The sequence below is a fragment of the Marmota marmota genome, unplaced genomic scaffold, assembly GCF_001458135.2.
Source record: "Marmota marmota marmota unplaced genomic scaffold, marMar, whole genome shotgun sequence".
In the NCBI taxonomy this organism is placed as follows: domain Eukaryota; kingdom Metazoa; phylum Chordata; class Mammalia; order Rodentia; family Sciuridae; genus Marmota; species Marmota marmota.
In genome coordinates, this window is record NW_025999842.1 from 35,311,427 (window position 1) to 35,332,276 (window position 20,850).

The 20,850-nt window shown below is 31.7% G+C and overlaps 1 protein-coding gene across 1 annotated transcript in view; it reads left to right on the forward strand.

The window, feature by feature from the left end:
- Rfx6 (regulatory factor X6) overlaps positions 1–20,850 on the forward strand; it is a 51,333-nt gene that overhangs the window by 22,109 nt on the left and 8,374 nt on the right. Inside the window, exons 7-14 of the mRNA XM_015500602.2 lie at positions 9,223–9,330; positions 13,136–13,213; positions 13,329–13,442; positions 14,829–14,878; positions 17,251–17,410; positions 18,308–18,452; positions 19,102–19,211; positions 20,282–20,399. Of these exons, the coding sequence (XP_015356088.1) occupies positions 9,223–9,330; positions 13,136–13,213; positions 13,329–13,442; positions 14,829–14,878; positions 17,251–17,410; positions 18,308–18,452; positions 19,102–19,211; positions 20,282–20,399 (883 nt within the window). The remainder of the gene's footprint in view (positions 1–9,222; positions 9,331–13,135; positions 13,214–13,328; positions 13,443–14,828; positions 14,879–17,250; positions 17,411–18,307; positions 18,453–19,101; positions 19,212–20,281; positions 20,400–20,850) is intronic.

Sequence of the window (20,850 nt, forward strand, 5' to 3'; positions counted from 1 at the left end):
ATATATATATATATATATATATATATATATATATATATATATACATATACACATACATATGGAATAGTATGTGATTATGAGGAATTATAACCAAAAAATGAAAGAAATATTTTTCAATGAGTTGTTTTAAGTCCTTTCTGAAGGAAGGTGGAATACTAAATAAATAAAATCATTCAAGGCATACTGTTATGAAAATAGTCATACTGTTATGACTATAAAAATTATTCCTCACACATTATATGAATTTCATATAAACTATTAAATATAAAATGAATACTTAGAAAGAATATATGTATCTATCTCATTTAAGAAGAGGGCAGTTCACTTTTTAAGCATGAAAACAGTATAAGAAATTTCAAAGGAAAGAGAAAACACCAAAATTGGAAAATTCTTTACATCTAAGGCATCCTATGCAAAATTTGAAGTCAAAGGAAAAATTGGGGAAAGTACCTTCAACAAATATGATAATATCTCTACTACATGAATAAATCTTACAATTTATATGAACAATACAAAGACCATACTAAATATAGTAAAAGAAATTAAATAGACAATTCACATAGTTAATAAATGCATGAAAATTGAAGAGTTAAAGAAATAATAATTAAAATTATGCTTTACTTTATAAAGTTATCAAATATTGAGAAATTATTGTGAAACTATGGTTAATGAATGATGAGATAAACTCATATATTGCTGGTGAGAGTAGAATGAACTTTCTGGAAAACAGTTGGAATATCTGTATTATGAGTCTTTAAAAAAAACGATGCCATTTTTCCTACTCTTTCTACTTTTAATGAATCTCATATAAAGAAATAAAAATAAAATATGCATACAAAGTATCATGCACAAAATTGTTAGTGACTTCAGTGAATAAGTATATGTAACAAAGGACTAATAATAAAACAATATTACATTGTTGATAGTATTTATATGAGCTTCTTTTAATGATGTAGAGAAACATTAATTATAAAAAAGACAAGACATAGGGCTGGGGTTGTGGCTCAGCGGTAGAGCGCTCACCTAGCATGTGTGAGGCCCTGGATTTGATCCTCAATGCCACATAAAAATAAATAAACAAAATAAAGGTATTGTGTACAACTAAAAATAAATATTAAAAAAAGCCATGGTGGTCCCATCAAAAAAAAAAAGAAAGAAAAAGATAAGACATAAAAGCAAATGTAGAATCTATAACCTCAAATATGTAAAATGAAATTGAATATTTATAAATCATATAAATGGGAGAATTAATATCTGTAACTATGATATACAATATTGTAGTCACTAGTGATATTAATTAAATAAAATTTAAAATTTCAGTCACAAGCTATATTTTAAATGCTTAAAAGTCACATGTGACTAGTGGCAACTGTAGTGTACAGTATAGATATATAGAACATTTTTATTATTAAATGTTCTATTGAACATCACTATTCTCAAATATGTAAAGGATTCAAATAAATAATTTATATACAACCCACTAGAAATAAGCAAAATATATAGCCAGACAATTCACAGAGTAAAAAAATGACTAATAAATTGTGCTGGTGTCCATGGCACCCATTCTGGTTGGCTAGTGTCCATAACACATGGACAGTAAATATTTTGAATACCAAAACTAAATAAAAGGTAATCAATATAAATATTAACCAGTGGAATGCAAATGAAAGCTATAGTGAGTGATCTTCCAGTTATTGGATCAGTAACGATTAAAAAGTCTTAAGATGTATTGTTGGTAAGGATGTGGAACAAATGAAACTTCATAAACAGGAGAAGGGCAGTGAGGTTGAAGGTGCATACACTTTATGCTCGAACTCATAGAAACCTTTCCAGTACTAGAGTGTGTGGGGATGTCCATTGTAACATTGTCAGACTGCAGAATGATGAAAAAAATTTAAATAATGATAAAATAAATGTTTATATATACAATGGAATACTGTTTGGGAAGTGAGGGAACTGTATTTATAAGAATCAATTTAGGGTCATCTCAGAGACCTAAAGTTGAATAAAAAAATGCATGTTGAATATAGGATACATACTGTATGGCTCCAGTTTTAAAGTGATAGTGTGTAGTAAGAACGTTTTCATGTGAGGTCAATTTTTAAAGGTTTGAATACGAATTAATGAAACCAAATCCAAAACATCAAGTATTTCTTGGGTGGAGGGAAAGGAAAAAAAGAAAGGCTAAAAAGGGGTTGGGGCTGTAGCTCAGTGGCAGAGTGCTTGCCTAGCATGTGCGAGGCACTGGGTTCGATCCTCAGCACCACATAAAAATAAACAAATAAAGGCATTCTGTCCATTTATAACTACAGAAAATAAATAAATAAAAAGACTGCATTAAAATTGGAACTATATCATGTCTTAATCAACATGGTAAGTATATTCTGTAGACCTATTTTTTTTAAATTAAGTTTTAAATAGTTCCTAACATGAAAGCCAGATGATAACATAAGCTAAACAATCACCCCCAAAATTTTTTTTTAAAACGGGAAGAGGATGGTAAGGGTAGTTATTTTTGTGGCAGTATGAATTTTGATGGCTTAAAATTTTTTATTTTTAAATGCAGTGGTTTAAGTTTCAGAAATGTTGTGCAAAATGTCTCCAAATCCTTTAATACCTAGGCATAAAACAAACCTAATTCTAATACTGCATCCTGATCAAAGAGAGCTTTTTGCTTTTTCTGAGACTCTTCAGGTATGGGCCATATTTTGTTTTACTCAGTTAGGATCATGAAGTTGTCATTATTTCTTAGAGAATAAGCCCCTTGATTTCAGACATTTCAACAGGAAATTTCTCTGATAGCCTGAGTTTCCTTCTTAACATCAACCATTCCTGGCCAGTTGAACAGCTTTGTACCAAGATCAATATCAGATCCTCTCTCCTTGGGATATGCTTCTCAAATATTTGTAGACTGTTATCATGCTCTCCTTTGTCATCACTTAGCCAGGCTGAGCTGCTTGACTCCTTTAATCTTTCCTCATAAATCAGACCCTCTTACCTTCTAATCATATTTGTCTCTTTTCTATAGGTCCCTTCTTGTTTTCCCTTAGAAATGAGATTCTTAATAATTCACTTAAGAGTACCAAAGTCATCAGTTGAGAAAGAAAAAACCCAAAACAAACCCCAACATCTGTGGCAACCTAGAAGCACCTCTTTTAATATAATTATAATAGCAAACATATTAGTGAAATTAAAATGAGCACATTTTACTTTTTGCAGATGACGGGTCCTTCCTTTATTTTTGTGTTACACATTCTGTACAGTATATCACTATTTGATTTATATGGCTCATACCATCTTAGTACACAATTGTTAATATAGCCCAAGACTCAATTCTTAAGGTTTTCCTTGGACTTTTTTTTTTTTTGCCTTTTGTTGATGTTCCACACAGATTGCTAGCTTAGATTACACAAAAATATTATTATGAACATGAGAATTTTTAAAATATTAAAATGTCACATATTTTGCCCCTCAACACATGTTTCCTTAGAGTAATAATGATTTTATTTTTGTAGGGGGATGTATTATTTGTAACACCCCCCCACACACACATTTCTCACACACACACACACACACACACACACACAAAGTACAAAGAGTTTTAAAAAAAACTGTAAGATGAAAAATCAAGACCTGCCCTACAGCTTAAAAGAAAATCCTGTGCACTTACCCCCAATCATTTTCTCTTCCCTCCTTAACAAAGGTTACGACTGTCCAGAATTTAGCATTGCTCTTTTCTTTGTTTTCTCTAAAGTTCATCACTTTTGAATATATGCCTAAACAATAAAAAAGCAGTTTTAGCTACATAAAAATAGATTCTTTTTTATATCTTTCTTTACTCATTCAGTATTAGGGTTTGTGATTTTTTCAATGTAAATATATGAAGTACTAGTCCTTTATTTGCTTTGCTGTATAGTATTCCATGACAAAAACATTACAGTGCATTGTTCATTCCATTGTTGATGGGATTTTTTTTAAAAAAATGAACTATTTAATAGTTAGGAAAAGAATATCTGTATGATGGGATTTTTTAACTTAAAAAACAGTGTTGATAGGAGTATTTTCCAGGTACATATGGTCAGGAGTGAAATTCCAGATCCTACTATAGTCTCATTTTTAACTTTGCTAGTTAAGTCCAGTTGTATTCCAAAGTGGTTGTATTAATTTGTCTCTCCAGCTGTGTGTGAGCATTCTTTTCACACTTCATTTTTATACATTGTATTGAATGACATTTAAAAAAATTTTTTTTAGTTCTAGATGGAAACAATATCTTTATTTTATTTATTTTTATGTGGTGCTGAGGATCAAATCCAGTACCTCATGTATGCAAGGCAGGTGCTCTGCCACTGAGCTACAGCCCCAGCCCTTGAATGACATTTTTAAGTTTTACCAATCCTATGGGTGCTAAAGGATGTCTGGTTTTCATCTGAAAATTATTTCTAATGACCAGTGGGTTTGACAATCTTTTTGGATTTCTATTGGTTATTGTGTAAAACTCTTGTTCAGATCACAATTTTCTTTTTTATGGTTTGATTCTTAGGAGTTCTTTATATAATCTGGATACTAATACACTATAGGTTATGGGTAATTAATAACTTTCCCTATTGGCAACATAGCAACACTTTATAGCCTTTTGATGAAGATTTTTTTTTTAATTTTATAGAGCTATTTCTAGTTTTTAAATTTAGGTATATTTCAAGATCATAAATTCTTTCATAAATTCTTCTGAAAGTATAAAGTCATTCTTAGTGTTTAAATAATTTCATCTATAATTGATTTTCTTTAAACTGAAATGCTATATACATCTCTCCTTTCCCTGGTCCCTGACAACCACCATTCCACTTCCTATCCCTGATTTTTACTATTTTAGGTGCCTCATACAAAAGGAATTACACATTTGTTTTGATCTTTTTTTGACTGGCTTATTTTATCTCACATAGTGTTCTTCGTATTATAACATATATCAGAATTTCCTTCCCTTTTAAGGCTAATATCCCATCTTATGTATAAGCCATATTTTATTTATTCTTTATTGATGAAAACATGAATTCCTTCCATATTTGAACTATTTTGAGTAATGCCTCTATGAACATGTGTGTACAATATCTCTCTGTGCCCCTGCTTTCAATTATTTTGAGTACACACCTAAATAAATACATAGATAATAAATAAATAAGCAATAGTATAAACAGAATGAAAAGGTGACTCTGGAATGGGAAAAAACATCTGCAAACCGTGTGTGGATAAGAGGTTAATGTCCAGAATATAAAGAGAACTGCTACAGCTCAACAACAACAAAACAAACATCTCAGTTCGTAAATGGACAAAGAACTTGACGTACGTTCCTCCAAAGAAGATACATAAATGGCTAATAAACCCATGAAACTATACTGATTGTTACTAATCATTAGGAAAATGCAAATCAAAGCCACAAGATACCACCTCACATTTATGTTATCCACTTGATAACATAGCAATTCCATTTTCCATTTTTTGAGAAACCTCTATACTGGTTTGCACAGCAGCCATATCATTTTATATTCCCACAAACAGTGCACAAGGATTCCAATTTCTCCACATTCTTGCCAACCCTTGTTTTCTGTATGTGTGGGTGTATGTGTTTATGGTAGCTGTCATAATGAATGTGAGGTGGTATCTTGTGGCTTTGATTTGCATTTTCCTAATGATTAGTAACAACAACATAGCTTCATGTGTTTATTAGCCATTCATGTATCTTCTTTGGAGGAATGCACATCAAGTTCTTTGTCCATTTATGAATTGAAATGGTTTGCTTTGTTGTTGTTGAATTCTAAGAGTTGTCTTTATATTCTGGACATTAACCTCTTATCCACACACGATTTGCAGATGTTCTCCCATTCCAGAGGTCACCTTTTCATTCTGTTTATAGTAATGTTTATCTATCTATCTATCTATCTATCTATCTATCTATCTATCTATTATGTGGTCTTGGGAATTGAACCCAGCATCTTGAACATGCTAGGTAATCACTCTACAACTGAACTATATCCTCACCCTGTTTGTATTGTATTTTGATGAACAAAATTTTTTCATTTTTATTAAGTTCAGTTTTGTATATTTTTTTCTTTCATTGCCTGTGTTTTGTGCATAGCCTAGAAATTGTTTTCAAATTCAAGGTCATGAATGTTTTATCATATTTCCTTCTAAGAGTTTTATAGTTTTAGCTCCTACATTTAGATTTTTTATCCCTTTTGGGCTAATTTTTGTAGAGAGTGTTAGATAAGAGTCTCACTTCCTTTTTTATATGTAAATATCCAGTTTGGGGGATAATTTATTGAAAAGAGTTCCCCATGGAATGGCCATGGCACCCTTATAGAAAATAAGTTGACAGTATATGTGGGAGTTTGTTTTGGGGCTATCTATTCTATTTCATTATTCTGAAGGTCTATCTTTATGACCGTACCACACTTTTTGATTATAGTAGCTTTGTAGTTTTTTTTTTCCTGATGATTTAGATATGAAAGGTCCATCTTATTATTAACTTTAAATCAAGCTTTTTGGAGTAAAAATTGTAGTAAGCTTTGAAATCATGAAGTGCGAATCCTCTGGCTTTCCTCTGCCTGTTCAAGACCATTTGGTTCTTTAGGATTTGGAATCACTTGAGATTCCATATGAATTTTAGGATGATTTTGTTTTTGTTTTTTTGATTTCTGAAAAAATGTCACTGGGATTTTACATTGAACCTATAGATGACTTTGGATATATTGACATCTTAACAATATTAAATTCTCCAATCTATGAACATTGAATGTCTTTCCATTTAACTCTTTAATTTCTTCTAGTACTGTTTTGTAGTTTTCATTGTGCAAGAATTCTACCCTTAGTTAATTTCTAAGTATTTTATTATTTTTATGCTATTGTAAATGTAATTCTTTCCTTGATTTTCTTTTCAAGTTGTTGTTATTGTACATAAGTGCAATTAATTTTCATATGCTAATTCTGAATCCTTCTACTTTGCCAATTTTATTGGTTCTAACAAGTTTGTGTGCATGTGTGTGTGTGTGTGTGTGCATGTGTGTAAAATCTTGAGGATTGTATACATATAAGATCATATTATCTATGAACAGTGATAATTATATTTCTTCCTTTCCAATTTGGATGTCTTTTCTTTCCTTGCTCTGGTTAATATTTCCATTATGATGTACTATGAGTAACAGACATCCTTGTCTTGTCCTGATCTTAGAAGAAAACGCTATCAGTCTTTCACCATTAAGTGTGATGTTTACAGTGGGCTATTTATACATGTATTTTGTTATATTGGGTGGTTTCCTTCTATTAGTCTCCTTACTAATTACGGGTGTATTTAGGTTTCCATTTCTTCATGATTCAGTCTTGGTAGCTTTTGGAATTTGTCCATTTTATTTTAAGTTTGATATTACCTGTTTGCTGAATTCTTGATAAAACTTGTTAAATCTTTCAGGATTCTTACTTTTTTCTTTCAAGGAAAGATTTTTAATTACTATATTTTTCTTTAGCAAATATATTTCTTTAGCAAAAATGAGACTATTGTTCCTAATAAATTAACATAGTACTGTATATTATTGGATTTTTAGTTTGTTTACATTTTTTTCCCTTATATCACAATTACATCTTGGGATTAATAAACAAGATTTTTTTTGTCCAAGATAAAATGTATAAGAAAAAGTATAAACTTTTATAAAATTAGAATTTAGGTGCATTTTTGTCATGTTTATAAATTAAATGTTAGATTTATATTTTGTCCTACTTTTCCTTTCTTAAAGTTAGATTGTTTATTTTCTTTCATTCTGTTATTTTTTTTCCTATTGAATGACAGTATGCATTTTTTGACAGTGAAATGATAAATAGTGCTTATATGTGGTAAACCAAAAGCATGGAAAGTCTTTGAAAAATATCTTGAATTATTAAGACAGATTAAATACAGTTGCTTGAAATTATTATATCAGTTTATAATTATTATTTATGTCATAGTTCTTTGTTAATTAAAAGTTATTTTATCAGAATAACTCTTCACTCTACCTGATAATAGAAGTTAAGCCTAAAAATTGTAACCTAATTTTAAAGAAATGGATTTCTACTATATGTTTAATAAAAGGTTCCTTTAATACCTTATATCACATCAGTCAATGTGGAATCAGAGCTTCTAAATCTGGTGTTTAAGGACTCAAAATTTCTCCCAACTTTTTCTGCTATCCTGTAGGCCAGGATAAGTCTACAAAAGCCTACAAAGCCTGGGAATTATATGATAGGGTGGGGACCCATCCTATGTCTGTAATAAGTCCTTCTCTAGTAAACATGTTTAATATGACAAGAGATGAACATAAAATGTCCAGAAATAAAAATGAACAAACTGGGAAGTACAAAAATTTATCCTTTTCAGGAATACTTTACTTCATTTACAATATTCACAACTTTATTCTTTGCTCGTACTTTTGATTATGATACAGTTTGCTTAAGTTTTGTTTGTGGAGCTGAAACAATCAGTGAATGTCCTGAGCACCATGATGAGGCTCCAGCTCTGTCATGAATATGAATTAATATTTTATGTAGGTTTCTTTAGATACATCAGCACTGCAGCATTTTATATTATTTATTTGTATTTTTTTCTGAATTTCTAAAAACTGGTAGAGGTCCATGTTCCCTAAAATATGTGAAAGAACAGCAAAAATCTGCACTTAGGGTGGGGAAATGTTCATGTGGGGAAGTCTAGGTTCCTAGTTTAGAAATTGGAATACTTAAGTACCAGTCAAAATTTCACCTGTAATTACTTAATTACCTCTGAAACTGAGTTTATTTACTTCTAATCATCCCATTTACTTACTCTGTAAATGAAAAAGTTGGATTTGGACATTCCTGATCCTTTTGTAGTTAAAATAATTTTAGTAGCTCCATTAATATCAAAGGCAAATCTTCTGAAACATACAAATAACAAATGTGAACTTAAAAGTTGTGAAAATTAACAAATTTTTAAAACTAAAGTTCAAAATAGTAAGAAAAATATTCTATGAAGTTAAGATTCAGAAGTTGGCTGATGTGTTTAATTTATTCAGTTGCAAAGTCTAAACTATTTACCCAAATTTCCTCATTTATGATGGTTTTCAGGGTAATGAATAAAATCTATGTGCTTCTAGTTTTATTAGAGTTATATTTTGGATCCATACAATTAATAGTGATTTCTTTCTTTTTATTTTTTCTAAATTATAGGGTGGTTTCACCCGTAAATATTCACTTAGTTCAAAAACAGGAACACTTCTTCCAGAATTCCCCAGCGCTCAACACCTTGTGTACCAAGGATGCATTTCGAAGGACAAGGTATCAATTGAAAATACTTCTGCATTGATTTTCTGATATGTTGGTTCCACATCTAAATTTGCTAGGAATCTTATGACACTTGCAGGAAGCAGTTAGAAATCTGCTTAACAAACAGAATTGATTGATTTATAGGAGAGACAAATGTTTACTAGCATTGATTAAACACTTTCCAATTAATTATTTACCATTTCTATGATAGTAGATAATCAGAAGTGGTAAAATAAACCTTAAAAGGCTGAAGATAATTTTTTATTTAAAACCCTATATTGAAGAAGAAATACTAGATCATGTCAATCACATGCAATTTTTTTCATTATTTATATTTTCAATTAACATCATTTTATTTCAATAATCATTATGCATTTCTGCAGGGCAGAATCTGCTCCTAGCACTGAGTGGGAGATAGTTAGAAAATGCAAGGACTGTACAAGATGATACCAAGACTTCTTTAAATTCTAAAATATTATGTTCCCCTACATTTGTAATTCTTTTAAAAGTTAAAGAAAACACATCTTCATTGGATTCAGTTTATAACTATTCCTCAATATGGCTTTTCAATGCTTGTACAGTAAAGTCTAAGACAAATCCCCTTCTATTTCTGTACTTCTAGAATTAATTATTGAGGGCCTATTGGCTGTTTAAGAGCTAGAACCATTGTTAAATCAGAGTGTCATAATTTCTACATGTTTCTTTCAGCTAAAGATAATTCTTTTTTTTAAAGTTTTTTTAATATTTATTTTTTTAGTTATAGTTGGACACAATATCTTTATTTTATTTATTTATTTTTATGTGGTGCTGAGGATCGAACCCAGGGTCTCACACGTGCTAGGCAAGTGCTCTACTGCTGAGCCACAACCCCAACCTTAAAGATCATTCTTTTTATTAACTTTTAAGGAAAATGTCTTTCATAGTTTATTTAGTCAATTTATATTTGGGGGGTACAAATATAGAGGGATATGAATAATGTCCAAACACATTAACAGTGGGATTTTTGTAGAAACAGTAAATAAAAACATCATGTAGATTTAAAAGAAAAAACAAAGCTATCGATAAATAAGTAGATATGCAGAGTACCTGGTAGAGTTAGTAGTGATGATACACATACTCTGCCAGTTGAGAGTAGGCAAAGTATTGAAGATGATTCTGAGATGCTAAATTCATGTGAATTTCCTAAAGTATGTCCACTTCCTTCTCTACTCCTGTCACATTCTCAAAGTCATCACCATTTTTAAACATACACACACAGTATGTGATATTATGACTTCATATTTCAGAAATGGACAACAAATACTAATGTGTGGCAGTTTGTGGAGAAAACCATGGAACTTGTGGAACCTCAGTTCTTTGAGGGAGTATTGTTAGTTGTTGGTTTTTTTTTGTGGAAAGTATTGCTTACATGCAAACATATCGTGAACATGTTTGCTGTGTACATGTTTGCTGTGAACATGTTTGTTTGGTGAGAGAAAGAGGAAGAGGGAGGGCAAGTAACAAAGAAAAATAGAGAAGCAAAGAACTTACTCCAATAATTGATTTTATTTTCTCTGCTACCCTCCAAAGAATTCCTTACTTCTTACTTTGAAAGACTGGTAAAACACTTGCCACTCAGGTACCAAGTGCTTTATGACTTCTGGTTTTTAAGTTCTTCCCTAGTAGACTCTGTCATGAGCACTAGGGACTGACATTCCTCTTGTCCCTTGAGGACAGCTGAGCCCTTTCACCTTCTAGCCAGAAGTCAAATTGCCCAGGTAACTTGTGTGGCTGAAGCTAAACACTTGAAATACCTGTTTCATTAAGGCAGATGAATGGAAACTGCTCAGTGAGAAGCTGACCCCAGGGAGATGAAGTACTAGTTGTAAGACTAAAAATTTTTGATGACTTGTGTACAAAGCTATTCATTTTGACAAAAATAATTAGAAATTCTCATGAAGATAAGAGCTTATTTTTAGTTAGTAGGTTTTAGTGCTCAAAGGATAAATTTTTAATGGTGGTTATAACTTCCCTTCCATATTTCATTTTGTCTTCTTATTTAAAAAGTGTGTCTTGGTGTTACATATAAAAATAAAATAGCATTGCCTACCAAATAGCAAGTGTCATGTGCATTGATCATAAAATATCCTGCTAATGGTTTCCTGTAGTTAACTACTCTCATCATCACCACCTACACCATTGTGAACTAGACCACACAGATGTGTGCTCTCACTTGGTAGCAGGAATAGAGACAAGAATGCAAAGTGTTGAGATGGACAGCCCCATCACACACCACTACCCTCGGTACTATTGTGATCCATTAATTTTTTGACATGTACTGCAGATCACTCTGACCACACTATATGTGCTAATTCATTTATACCTCATAACAACTCTATTATATTTTTACCAATATGTCACATCAGCTTCACAAAAGAGGAAATGAAAGCACATAAATGTTAAGTAGCTTGTCTAATATCACATAGGAAGGAGCAGTTTAGAGCTAGGATTCAAATTCAGGTAATGGAGAAATAAAGCTCTCATTTTTAACATTTTTGAATTTATCTTGTTCTAATCCACTATAAGTTTTATAATATGTTTAAAGATTTTTATATTTATTACTAGTTTTTTATTTTTGGCCATGCTGGGGGTGAACCTAGGGCCTCACATTTGCCTGGCAAATGCACAGTGACACTGTGCTACATCCCCAGCCAAACTGTTCAGAATTGTTTAAACTATGCAGTCCAAATATCCATGGTAATTTGGAAACAGAGACTGTTCATAATAGACACTCAATATCTGAAGCATCTTTTTTTTTCTGGTAAATGCATCATTTAATGTTATTGCTAATTCTAGATAATATTTAGTAAGCTCTCATTATTTGCCAGGCACAGTTCTCTGTATTGCTCCTCATACTTTATTTGGCTTTCTTAACACCATATGGGTAATATAGTGTTACTACTTAAAGATAAAAAGCTTGGGGCTCATAAATAGAGCAAATTGGGGCTGGGGCTGGGACTCAGCAGTAGCACACTTGCCTAGCATGTGTGAGGCACTGGGTTAGAATTCTTAGCACCACATATAAATACATAAATAAAATAAAGGTCTATCAACAACTTGAAAAAAAAAAGAAATAGAGCAAATTGTGTAATCACATCAGGTCAGTCATATAGGGGAGCTTGGCACTCAAGTTGAGCTGTCTCCAGAATCAAAACTTGAAACCACTGTGCCACACTGCTTCAAGCATCCATTCAATAAAACTGTGTGAAGAGTTCATGTATTTTACTTTTTGGGGGTGTTACCAGGGATTGAATTCAGGGGCACTTGACCACTGAGTCACATCCCAGCCCTATTTTTTAATTTTATTTAGAAACAGGGTCTCACTGGTTGCATAGCACTTTGCTGTTGCTGAGGCTGGCTTTGAACACGAGATCCTCCTGCCTCAGCCTCCCAAGCCACTGGGATTACAAGCATGTACCACAGCACCCAGCTCATGTGTTTTACTATTTAATGTTTATTTTCCTAATAAAAAGTCATTTTCTTATTAGGCAGAATATTAGGATGTTGATTTGGACCACAGTTTCCTGGATAACTACTTTTTTTCCCATTGTTCTTATCTGGTACTATAGTCACTAATTTTCTTGCCTTTCTCCCCTCACAAGGCAGAGAGTCCCTTGAAATAAAGATTTTTGCCTTCATTTTTGATCCTCAGCATTGAACATAAAGCCAAGTGCACAACATAAAGCCAAGCTTATAAAATGTGTCTAGAATAAATGAACAAATAAAGGCACTATTTATTACAGAAGCTTTTGTTAAGTTTTTTTCTTTCTTGAAATAGGTTGATACTCTCATAATGATGTACAAAACTCACTGCCAGTGTATCCTGGACAATGCAATTAATGGAAACTTTGAGGAGGTAAGGATGACAAACGAATGCTTTCTTGACTATATTAAACATGTTTTCAGGCCCTGTTCTTAATGAGGTCATACGAAAGGAAAATTTTAACATATGCATTTTGCTCTACAACTAGATCCAGCACTTCTTATTACACTTTTGGCAAGGAATGCCTGATCACCTTCTTCCCCTGCTTGAAAATCCTGTTATCATTGACATATTCTGTGTTTGTGACTCAATTCTTTATAAGGTAAACTCTTTAGAGTGTTTTTAATGTGAACCATTTATTTATTTAAAATAACATTTTAATATAAATTCTTGTAATGCATACAATATCTATAAGCAATTTAATCATGCATGTTTAATGGTTTATGTATTTTAATAGAAATTTATATCAAGCAAAACAAATTTAATTTCTGTTTATAACCAAGAATGATTCTAAATGTGACATATTTGCCAAAATATGAAAACTTAGTTAATTTTTATTAACTCTCTAATGTATTTTCAGATTAAAATAATATAGTGACTATTTCACAATAGTGTTTTCAGGAAAAGCAGAATTTTAGGACTAATAACTAATAACTATTCTGAAAAATTCTAACTTTAATGCATTTATGTCCTATTCTGTTCTTAACCCAAATAAGAGTCCCCAGATCTGAGTTAGCATGAAAAAGCAAGCTTATTAGCAAGCTAGTTGCCATTTCCAGGTTCTCAGCTTTACAGAAATTAAAGCAGAAGCTAGGCAGACTCTGTCCAGGTACACATTTGCAGATCCAATAAAGGTGGATTGTCCTAAGCCAGAATGTGGGAGCTCATATTTTCATTTTCATTTTAGTTATCACTCATCACAGGAGAAGACAATGGAGAAATAAGTGCAGGATTTTCTTTGCCGTTAGTTGAAGATGGGAAAAAGTGAGCAAGGAGTGTCTGCTTTTCTGGATTGAATAAGAATACCATTATTCAGAGAGAGAAGATTCAATTTGCACCAACTTATCATCTTTAATGCTTAACACTCAAAGCAGGCAACCAGAGGTGAAACAGAGGCAGTAGCTCTGAAAGAGTATCAAAAAAGTCCTGGGATCATGCACATGCACACACATTTGCCACCATCAAAGCAAAACTGTTTGGACTGTAGCTCAGCTTTTAACTAAGACATACTTTTAAAACATACCATGTTCATTTGTGTTTTTTTTTATTCCTACACAAAAATCCTGAGTTTAATATCATTAAATAAACTTAGTTTCTCCTCCGCATGTTGGACCCATGGATGCACAGTGAGCACAGTAAATAGAACAGTGCAAAGTGGGCTTCTGCCAGATCTTCATCCCACTTCTAGAGTGGTCAGCTTCTATTCCATAAACAGTATGTGCTTACCAAGGCCAATCTATTGGTAATTAACATATGCATCCACATATAACTCACACATTCATTTTAGAGATAAATTAATTTCTGTTTATAACCAAAATAAAATTGGTTATAAAATTTCTGTTTATAACCAAAATAAAATTGGATTGAAAGGAGTAACCGTGTTACTATGTAGGAAGCTAATAAAAAAAGCAATTAACGAGTAATGTATCTTTAGCCATAGAAATACTAAGGAAAGATTTATGTTAATTCATTTCTGCTTGTTATTAAGGTTCTTACAGATGTTCTTATTCCTGCAACAATGCAAGAAATGCCTGAAAGGTACGTTCAGTAAATAAAAAATAATAATTTCACTTTATACCTTTATACATTAAAGGAAAACATTAAGCAGTAATTAATTTATTTATCAAGGAGAATCTGTTTTTCTACTTCTGTTTTTTTGAATTGGCTGGAGGAGATGTACCTCAATCCTTATGTTTGAACCCCATTGAACAAAATGAGTGGAATCCCTGAAATTTCTTTAAGAGTCACCAAAATGTGGTACTTAAATGGGACTGACCTTCAAGGTACAGAGAAAGTCCTTCAATGGAAATTAACTGGAGGAAGATAATTGCAGATAATTGATGGAAAATAACCACAATAATAAAAACTATAAGGAAAGTTATTCTGTTTTCATTATGAACTTTGATCTTAATTGTAAAAATCAGGAGGCCGACATAATAAAATCATTACCTTCTTTTAACAAAGAAATAAGATCTCAAATAGTTTATTGAAATGATACCTGAAGATTTTTCACAAAGCTTTTCCAATGTGTGAACAAGAGGAACTAGAAAAAAAAACAGCCTTTTTTTCCCTTGAAAACAAATCTAATGAAATAAAGAAAATTATTTTAATATTGGGAGAAGACAAATTTATTTAGGGATGGACATATCTGGCCCTCAAATTTTGATTTATCTTTTTCTCTGGATTGTTTGATTTGTTTATGTAATAAATTATATTGATCTGGTTCCTAGTCATTTAATTATCTATTATAGTCTTTAAACATCTAAACTGTACTCTGCTTTATGTATGTATTTATTTATTTGTTGGTATTGTGGATTGAACTCTAATCTGTGCTCTCTGTCAGATATATCTAGCATTTCTGGGTCATAGCAGGATATCTGTGCTAACTTAGTGGCAGGCATCTGATCACAAGACTGTTTCAAATAGTAATAATAGCTGACTGGTAGTAAATACAACATAGGCTTTGAGACTACATAAATCATTTAATTCTTATAACAAATCTGAGCTGTTCATTGTTGAGAAGAAAAACATACATAAATGCATATTAAAGCTTCAAACTTACCATATTCTTAATGTCTGAGATTATTGTCTCACAGACATTCTTTCAGGTATATCTAGAAATATACACCTTTTTACAAATAGAACCATAGTATTCATACTACAGTGGTACAATTTAAGAACATTTCCATTTCAATAGATGGAGATCAACATTATCTTTTCGAGTGGTATCATAAATTTCCAGCATCAGAGAACACTGTACTTTAACCAATTTATTATCTTTGAATAATTGGATTTTTTTCTTTACACACAATGTGTCATCTGACTCTGAAGTACTGTATGTTCCCAAAATTCTCAAATGAGGAACCTGGGAGCAGAAAGAAGTTAATTTATCTTCCCAGAGTAAAGAGCAAAACCTCGATTTTGACTCCAAACCCTACCTACTCTTTTTCTGTATCATGTAACTGATCCTCAAAACATGTACCATCCCAAATATATTTATATTTGTTGAGATAAGATATGAAGTTTTTAGACTGATTTTTAATATCTTATAATATCTCTATAGTCAATATTAATAGTTTTCTAGATTGGGCCTAAAATTAGTATGCTTTTGGTAATTCATTATCAAAATTATATTTGGATTATAGAAGTATGTTACTAATATTAGTAATAACAGATATTTAGTAATAACAGATATCCTGCTATTACTAAAATTATTAATTTTAGTAATGTGTATTAAATATTAAAATCAATATTAAATGCACAAAATGTTGTTATGATCCTAATGTGATGTCTCTCAATAAGCTAAGATATATAAAACATCAAGCTTATACTTACATTTTCCCAGGAATATATTTTATAGAAAATGATTAAACTGTGAGCTAATGTTAATAATAAAGCATTAGCCGAGTGTGGTGGCGCACGCCTGTAATCCCAGCAGCTGAGGAGGCTGAGGCAGGAGGATGGAGAGTTCAAAGCCAGTCTCAGCAATCGTGAGATGCTAAGCAACTCAATGAGACCCTGACTCTAAATAAAATGCAAAATAGAGCTGGGGGTGTGGCTCAGTGGTCAAGTGCCCCAAGTTCAATCCCTGGTATCTCCCTTTATCCCCCCCCCAAAAGCATTAATTATTAGGTATTCCCTGAATTCCAGAGTTTAACCTGGGCATTTTCCATGAATTATTTCATATAATCCTCACAATAATCCTGTGACCAGATGCTGTTCTTATTCCTATTTAACAAACGAGGAACTTGAGAAAATTGAATATTTTGATCAAGATGATAAATGGCAAACCCAGGCTGAGGCTGTCTCACTTCAAATTCATGCTTTTATATAAAACTAATATAAAACACCCTTAATGCTTTTTTCTTTTTTTAAAACAGTGTAGCTTTAACACATAGTTTTCTTTTTAGCTTACTAGCAGATATAAGAAATTTTGCTAAAAATTGGGAACAGTGGGTTGTTTCATCCTTGGAAAACTTGCCAGAAGCCCTAACTGACAAGAAAATACCCATTGTGCGAAGATTTGTATCTTCTCTGAAGCGACAAACATCTTTTTTACATCTTGCTCAGGTAGGTGGGTAAGTTTAGTGTTGAGTAACCAAATAAAAAATGAATCTTTTGATCAGAGAAGATAGAGGAACTTTCATAGACTAAAGGAAACTAAACAGATAGCATGCAAAATGCAGTATGTAATTCTAGAGTCAATATCAGCAGAGCTAAAAAGGATGTTAATGGGAAAATGTTGAAATTTGAATTCCTGCCATAGTTGAGTTAACACTATTGTGCCAATGAAATATTGATATTGGTAATGTACCATGCTTATGCCACAGAAAAAAGCTGAATGGAGGGTATGTGAAAAGTCTGCACTATCTTTGCAACTTTTCTGTGACTTAAAATTATTTTAAAATCAAAAGTTAAAAAAAAAACACATGCAAACAAAACATGAAATACTTATCGTGTGAATCCAATGGATACAAGTTAAGGTTGTAAGGAATGAGAAATCTGATATTGTGAAACTCACACACGCAACACACTTTAAACTGCTACTAATTATGGTTCTTTTAGATAAGAGAAGAACAGACATAATTCTTAAATTAGGAATACCATGTATTATTAAATAAGTTTTACTGCCCCAAATGATTACTTACTTTCTAAAGGTTTTTAGTCCCCCAAATTTTAAAAGACTAGCTGGAGATAGTTTCAGAAAAGAAATGTAACATTTTAATATCCTTAGTGTGTGACAAATGGGCAAATTAAATAAATAAATAAATAAATTTTAAATTTAAAAATAAATTTTCAAATCTTTAACAGAGATGATCATAAGTCACAGCTATTGCTTTGAATTTTAAGATGAAAAAATAATTTATGCATGATTCTTTTCCCTCAAGGAATTATTTTTGTTGAAGATAAAACTTTAGATAGATGATAAATGATATAGTGTTGTATCTTTTTACTTTTTCTGTGCAGATTGCAAGACCAGCTCTCTTTGACCAGCATGTTGTGAATTCTATGATATCTGATATTGAAAAGGTTGACTTGAATAGTATTGGATCTCAGGCCCTTCTTACCATTTCTGGTAGCACAGACACTGAATCTGATATCTATAGTGAACGTAAGTCCATTTTCTTTATAAAGAACAAGGTTTCTGAACTTTGGCCCTATTGGCATTGTTGAGAAATGTGTTGTACATTGTAGGATGTTTTAGGAGCATTCCTGGCCTCTCTCCACTAGACACCAGTGGCAGCATCCCCTAGTTATGACAACCAAAAACATCATATTTGCCAAATGGCTCTTGGCTCCAAAGTGAAATCTGAGAAGCTCTCTTTATAGACAAGTTTTTAACTTCTAAAGAATCAAGGATCTTCAGAAAGAAGGAAATTAATTATCTTGACTTGGTTATTTCACTAGCTTTCAACTAATCTGTTCCATATAATAAAAACACCAAGTTAAAAATGAATATTTAACGATATTAATTTTCTTATTCTCTAGTATCTGAATATATCTATACATATATACATATATAACACATAAACCTATATTTGAATGATATTAAGGTAGACATACTTATTAAAATTAAAGTGTAGGCATTTTTTGTTACTGTTCTTAGGCTATTGAATAAGTTCTCTTCATGCATTTCACTTAATCTGTCTTTCCTTTTTGTGGCATAAAATTATTAATGATTTGTAAATTCTAGGTTTTCTCTTGGGTTCAAAGTAGATGCAATGTTCTTCTTTCTTCTCTTTTCTTTTTTGACATGGCAGAAGACTCTGTCATTGTGTTCCAAGAACTGAAGGATCTCCTTAAGAAGAATGCCACTGTGGAGGCTTTTATTGAATGGTTGGATACAGTAGTAGAACAGAGAGTTATTAAGGTACTTTATTTTTAAAAAAATTTTTTTTTAGTTGTCTCTGTCCCTTTATTTTATTTATTTTACACATGCTAGGCAAGTGCTCTACCACTGAGCTACAACTTCAGCACTGTTAAGATACCTTTTAATAACAGATTTGAGAAAATAATTTTTTTTGTTAAGAATAAATGCTAAATTGGATATAATCTCTTGACTTTTTTTTAAAGGTGGAAGACTGTATAAAAAATGTTTTGAGGGAAATTCTGAAGCTCTACAAATAAGGCAGCCCAAATATCTAAATTAGGAAGATGCCAGATTTGAAAGCCCTGGGCCTGGGTTTAATACTGTTTCTCCTTTCCCAACCAAGAGCAATATTCCTTCCCTGTCAGTCAAGAAAGTTACACCTGAGTAACTTCATTAGTGAAAGATAAACTCAGAAACTGGAAAGATATAGTCATTTTTTTTAAAAAAGCAAGTTTTCATAAATGCTGAAAGAAAATATTCTTTTCAATATTACCTTTTTGTAATACTAAATTTTAAAAGCTCAGTATTTTTTGTTTTCTATTTGTCTTCTTCATTTTTTTTTCTGTTAACCTTCAAGCCATCCATCATGAAGCAAGGCAATAAGAACAAATATATCCTTCACTAGTTGGGGTGAGCTATTCATATCAAGAAAACCAGTTATAGTCTGGGGACGTTTTTTCATTCTGGAAGGAAAACAGATTTTCATTCAAGACCTGAGAAGTCTGTTAATCATTCACGGAAATATATAACCCCCTTTCACACTTTATATTATGTTCTTTTAAACCCTCTATCAGAAAATTAAAAGATAAAAACATTTTGTAAAGTATCTCATTTTGTTGTCTAATTCTATTGAGAAACAATGTTATTTAGAGTATACTTTTTAACCCTTAAAATGGAAGCAAAGACAGGCCAAAATTAAAATCCCTGGACAGGTCATGCTATTTGATGAAACAAAGAACATGTCGTGCCATCTGTCCATTTAGACAGTGTATCTACCTTGATCTAACATAGGATACATGGAATAATGAAATGACAGATTTTGTAGTTTCATTTTGTTTCTTTTCTTTTAGACCAGCAAACAAAATGGAAGATCATTAAAGAAGAGGGCCCAGGACTTTTTGCTGAAGTGGAGCTTTCTTGGTGCTCGAGTCATGCATAACCTCACCTTGAACAATGCGTCCAGTTTTGGTATCCTATGTGCCTTATAAAAGCCTTACATGAGTTATACCATTCATTCCCAGTCACATCTGGTGTCTATTTTTAAGTCTATTACCATATCACTTCTCAAAGAGTGTCTGAATATCAGCTAGTAAAAAATAGTATTTATAACAATATATCTCTTTTGAACTTAAAATGATATAAAGCTAATAAAATCTATTGTTTGAAAAATTTAAATGTCACTAAAATAAAACTGTAAATGGAAAACTAGTAATGCAAATGCATTAATATTAATAACACTTGGAAATTTTATTCAATAAAAGAAAGTTTATTAACTATTATAAAAAAAATAAAATGGTAGTTATGAGCTTGGTTGTAGAGTCAGACTTCATGTTGGGTTAAATCCTACACTTTCTCTCCAACTGTGGCTTTACCTAAGCCAGGCTGCTCACTGAAGAAGGTGCAGAATACTCGTTTCCTA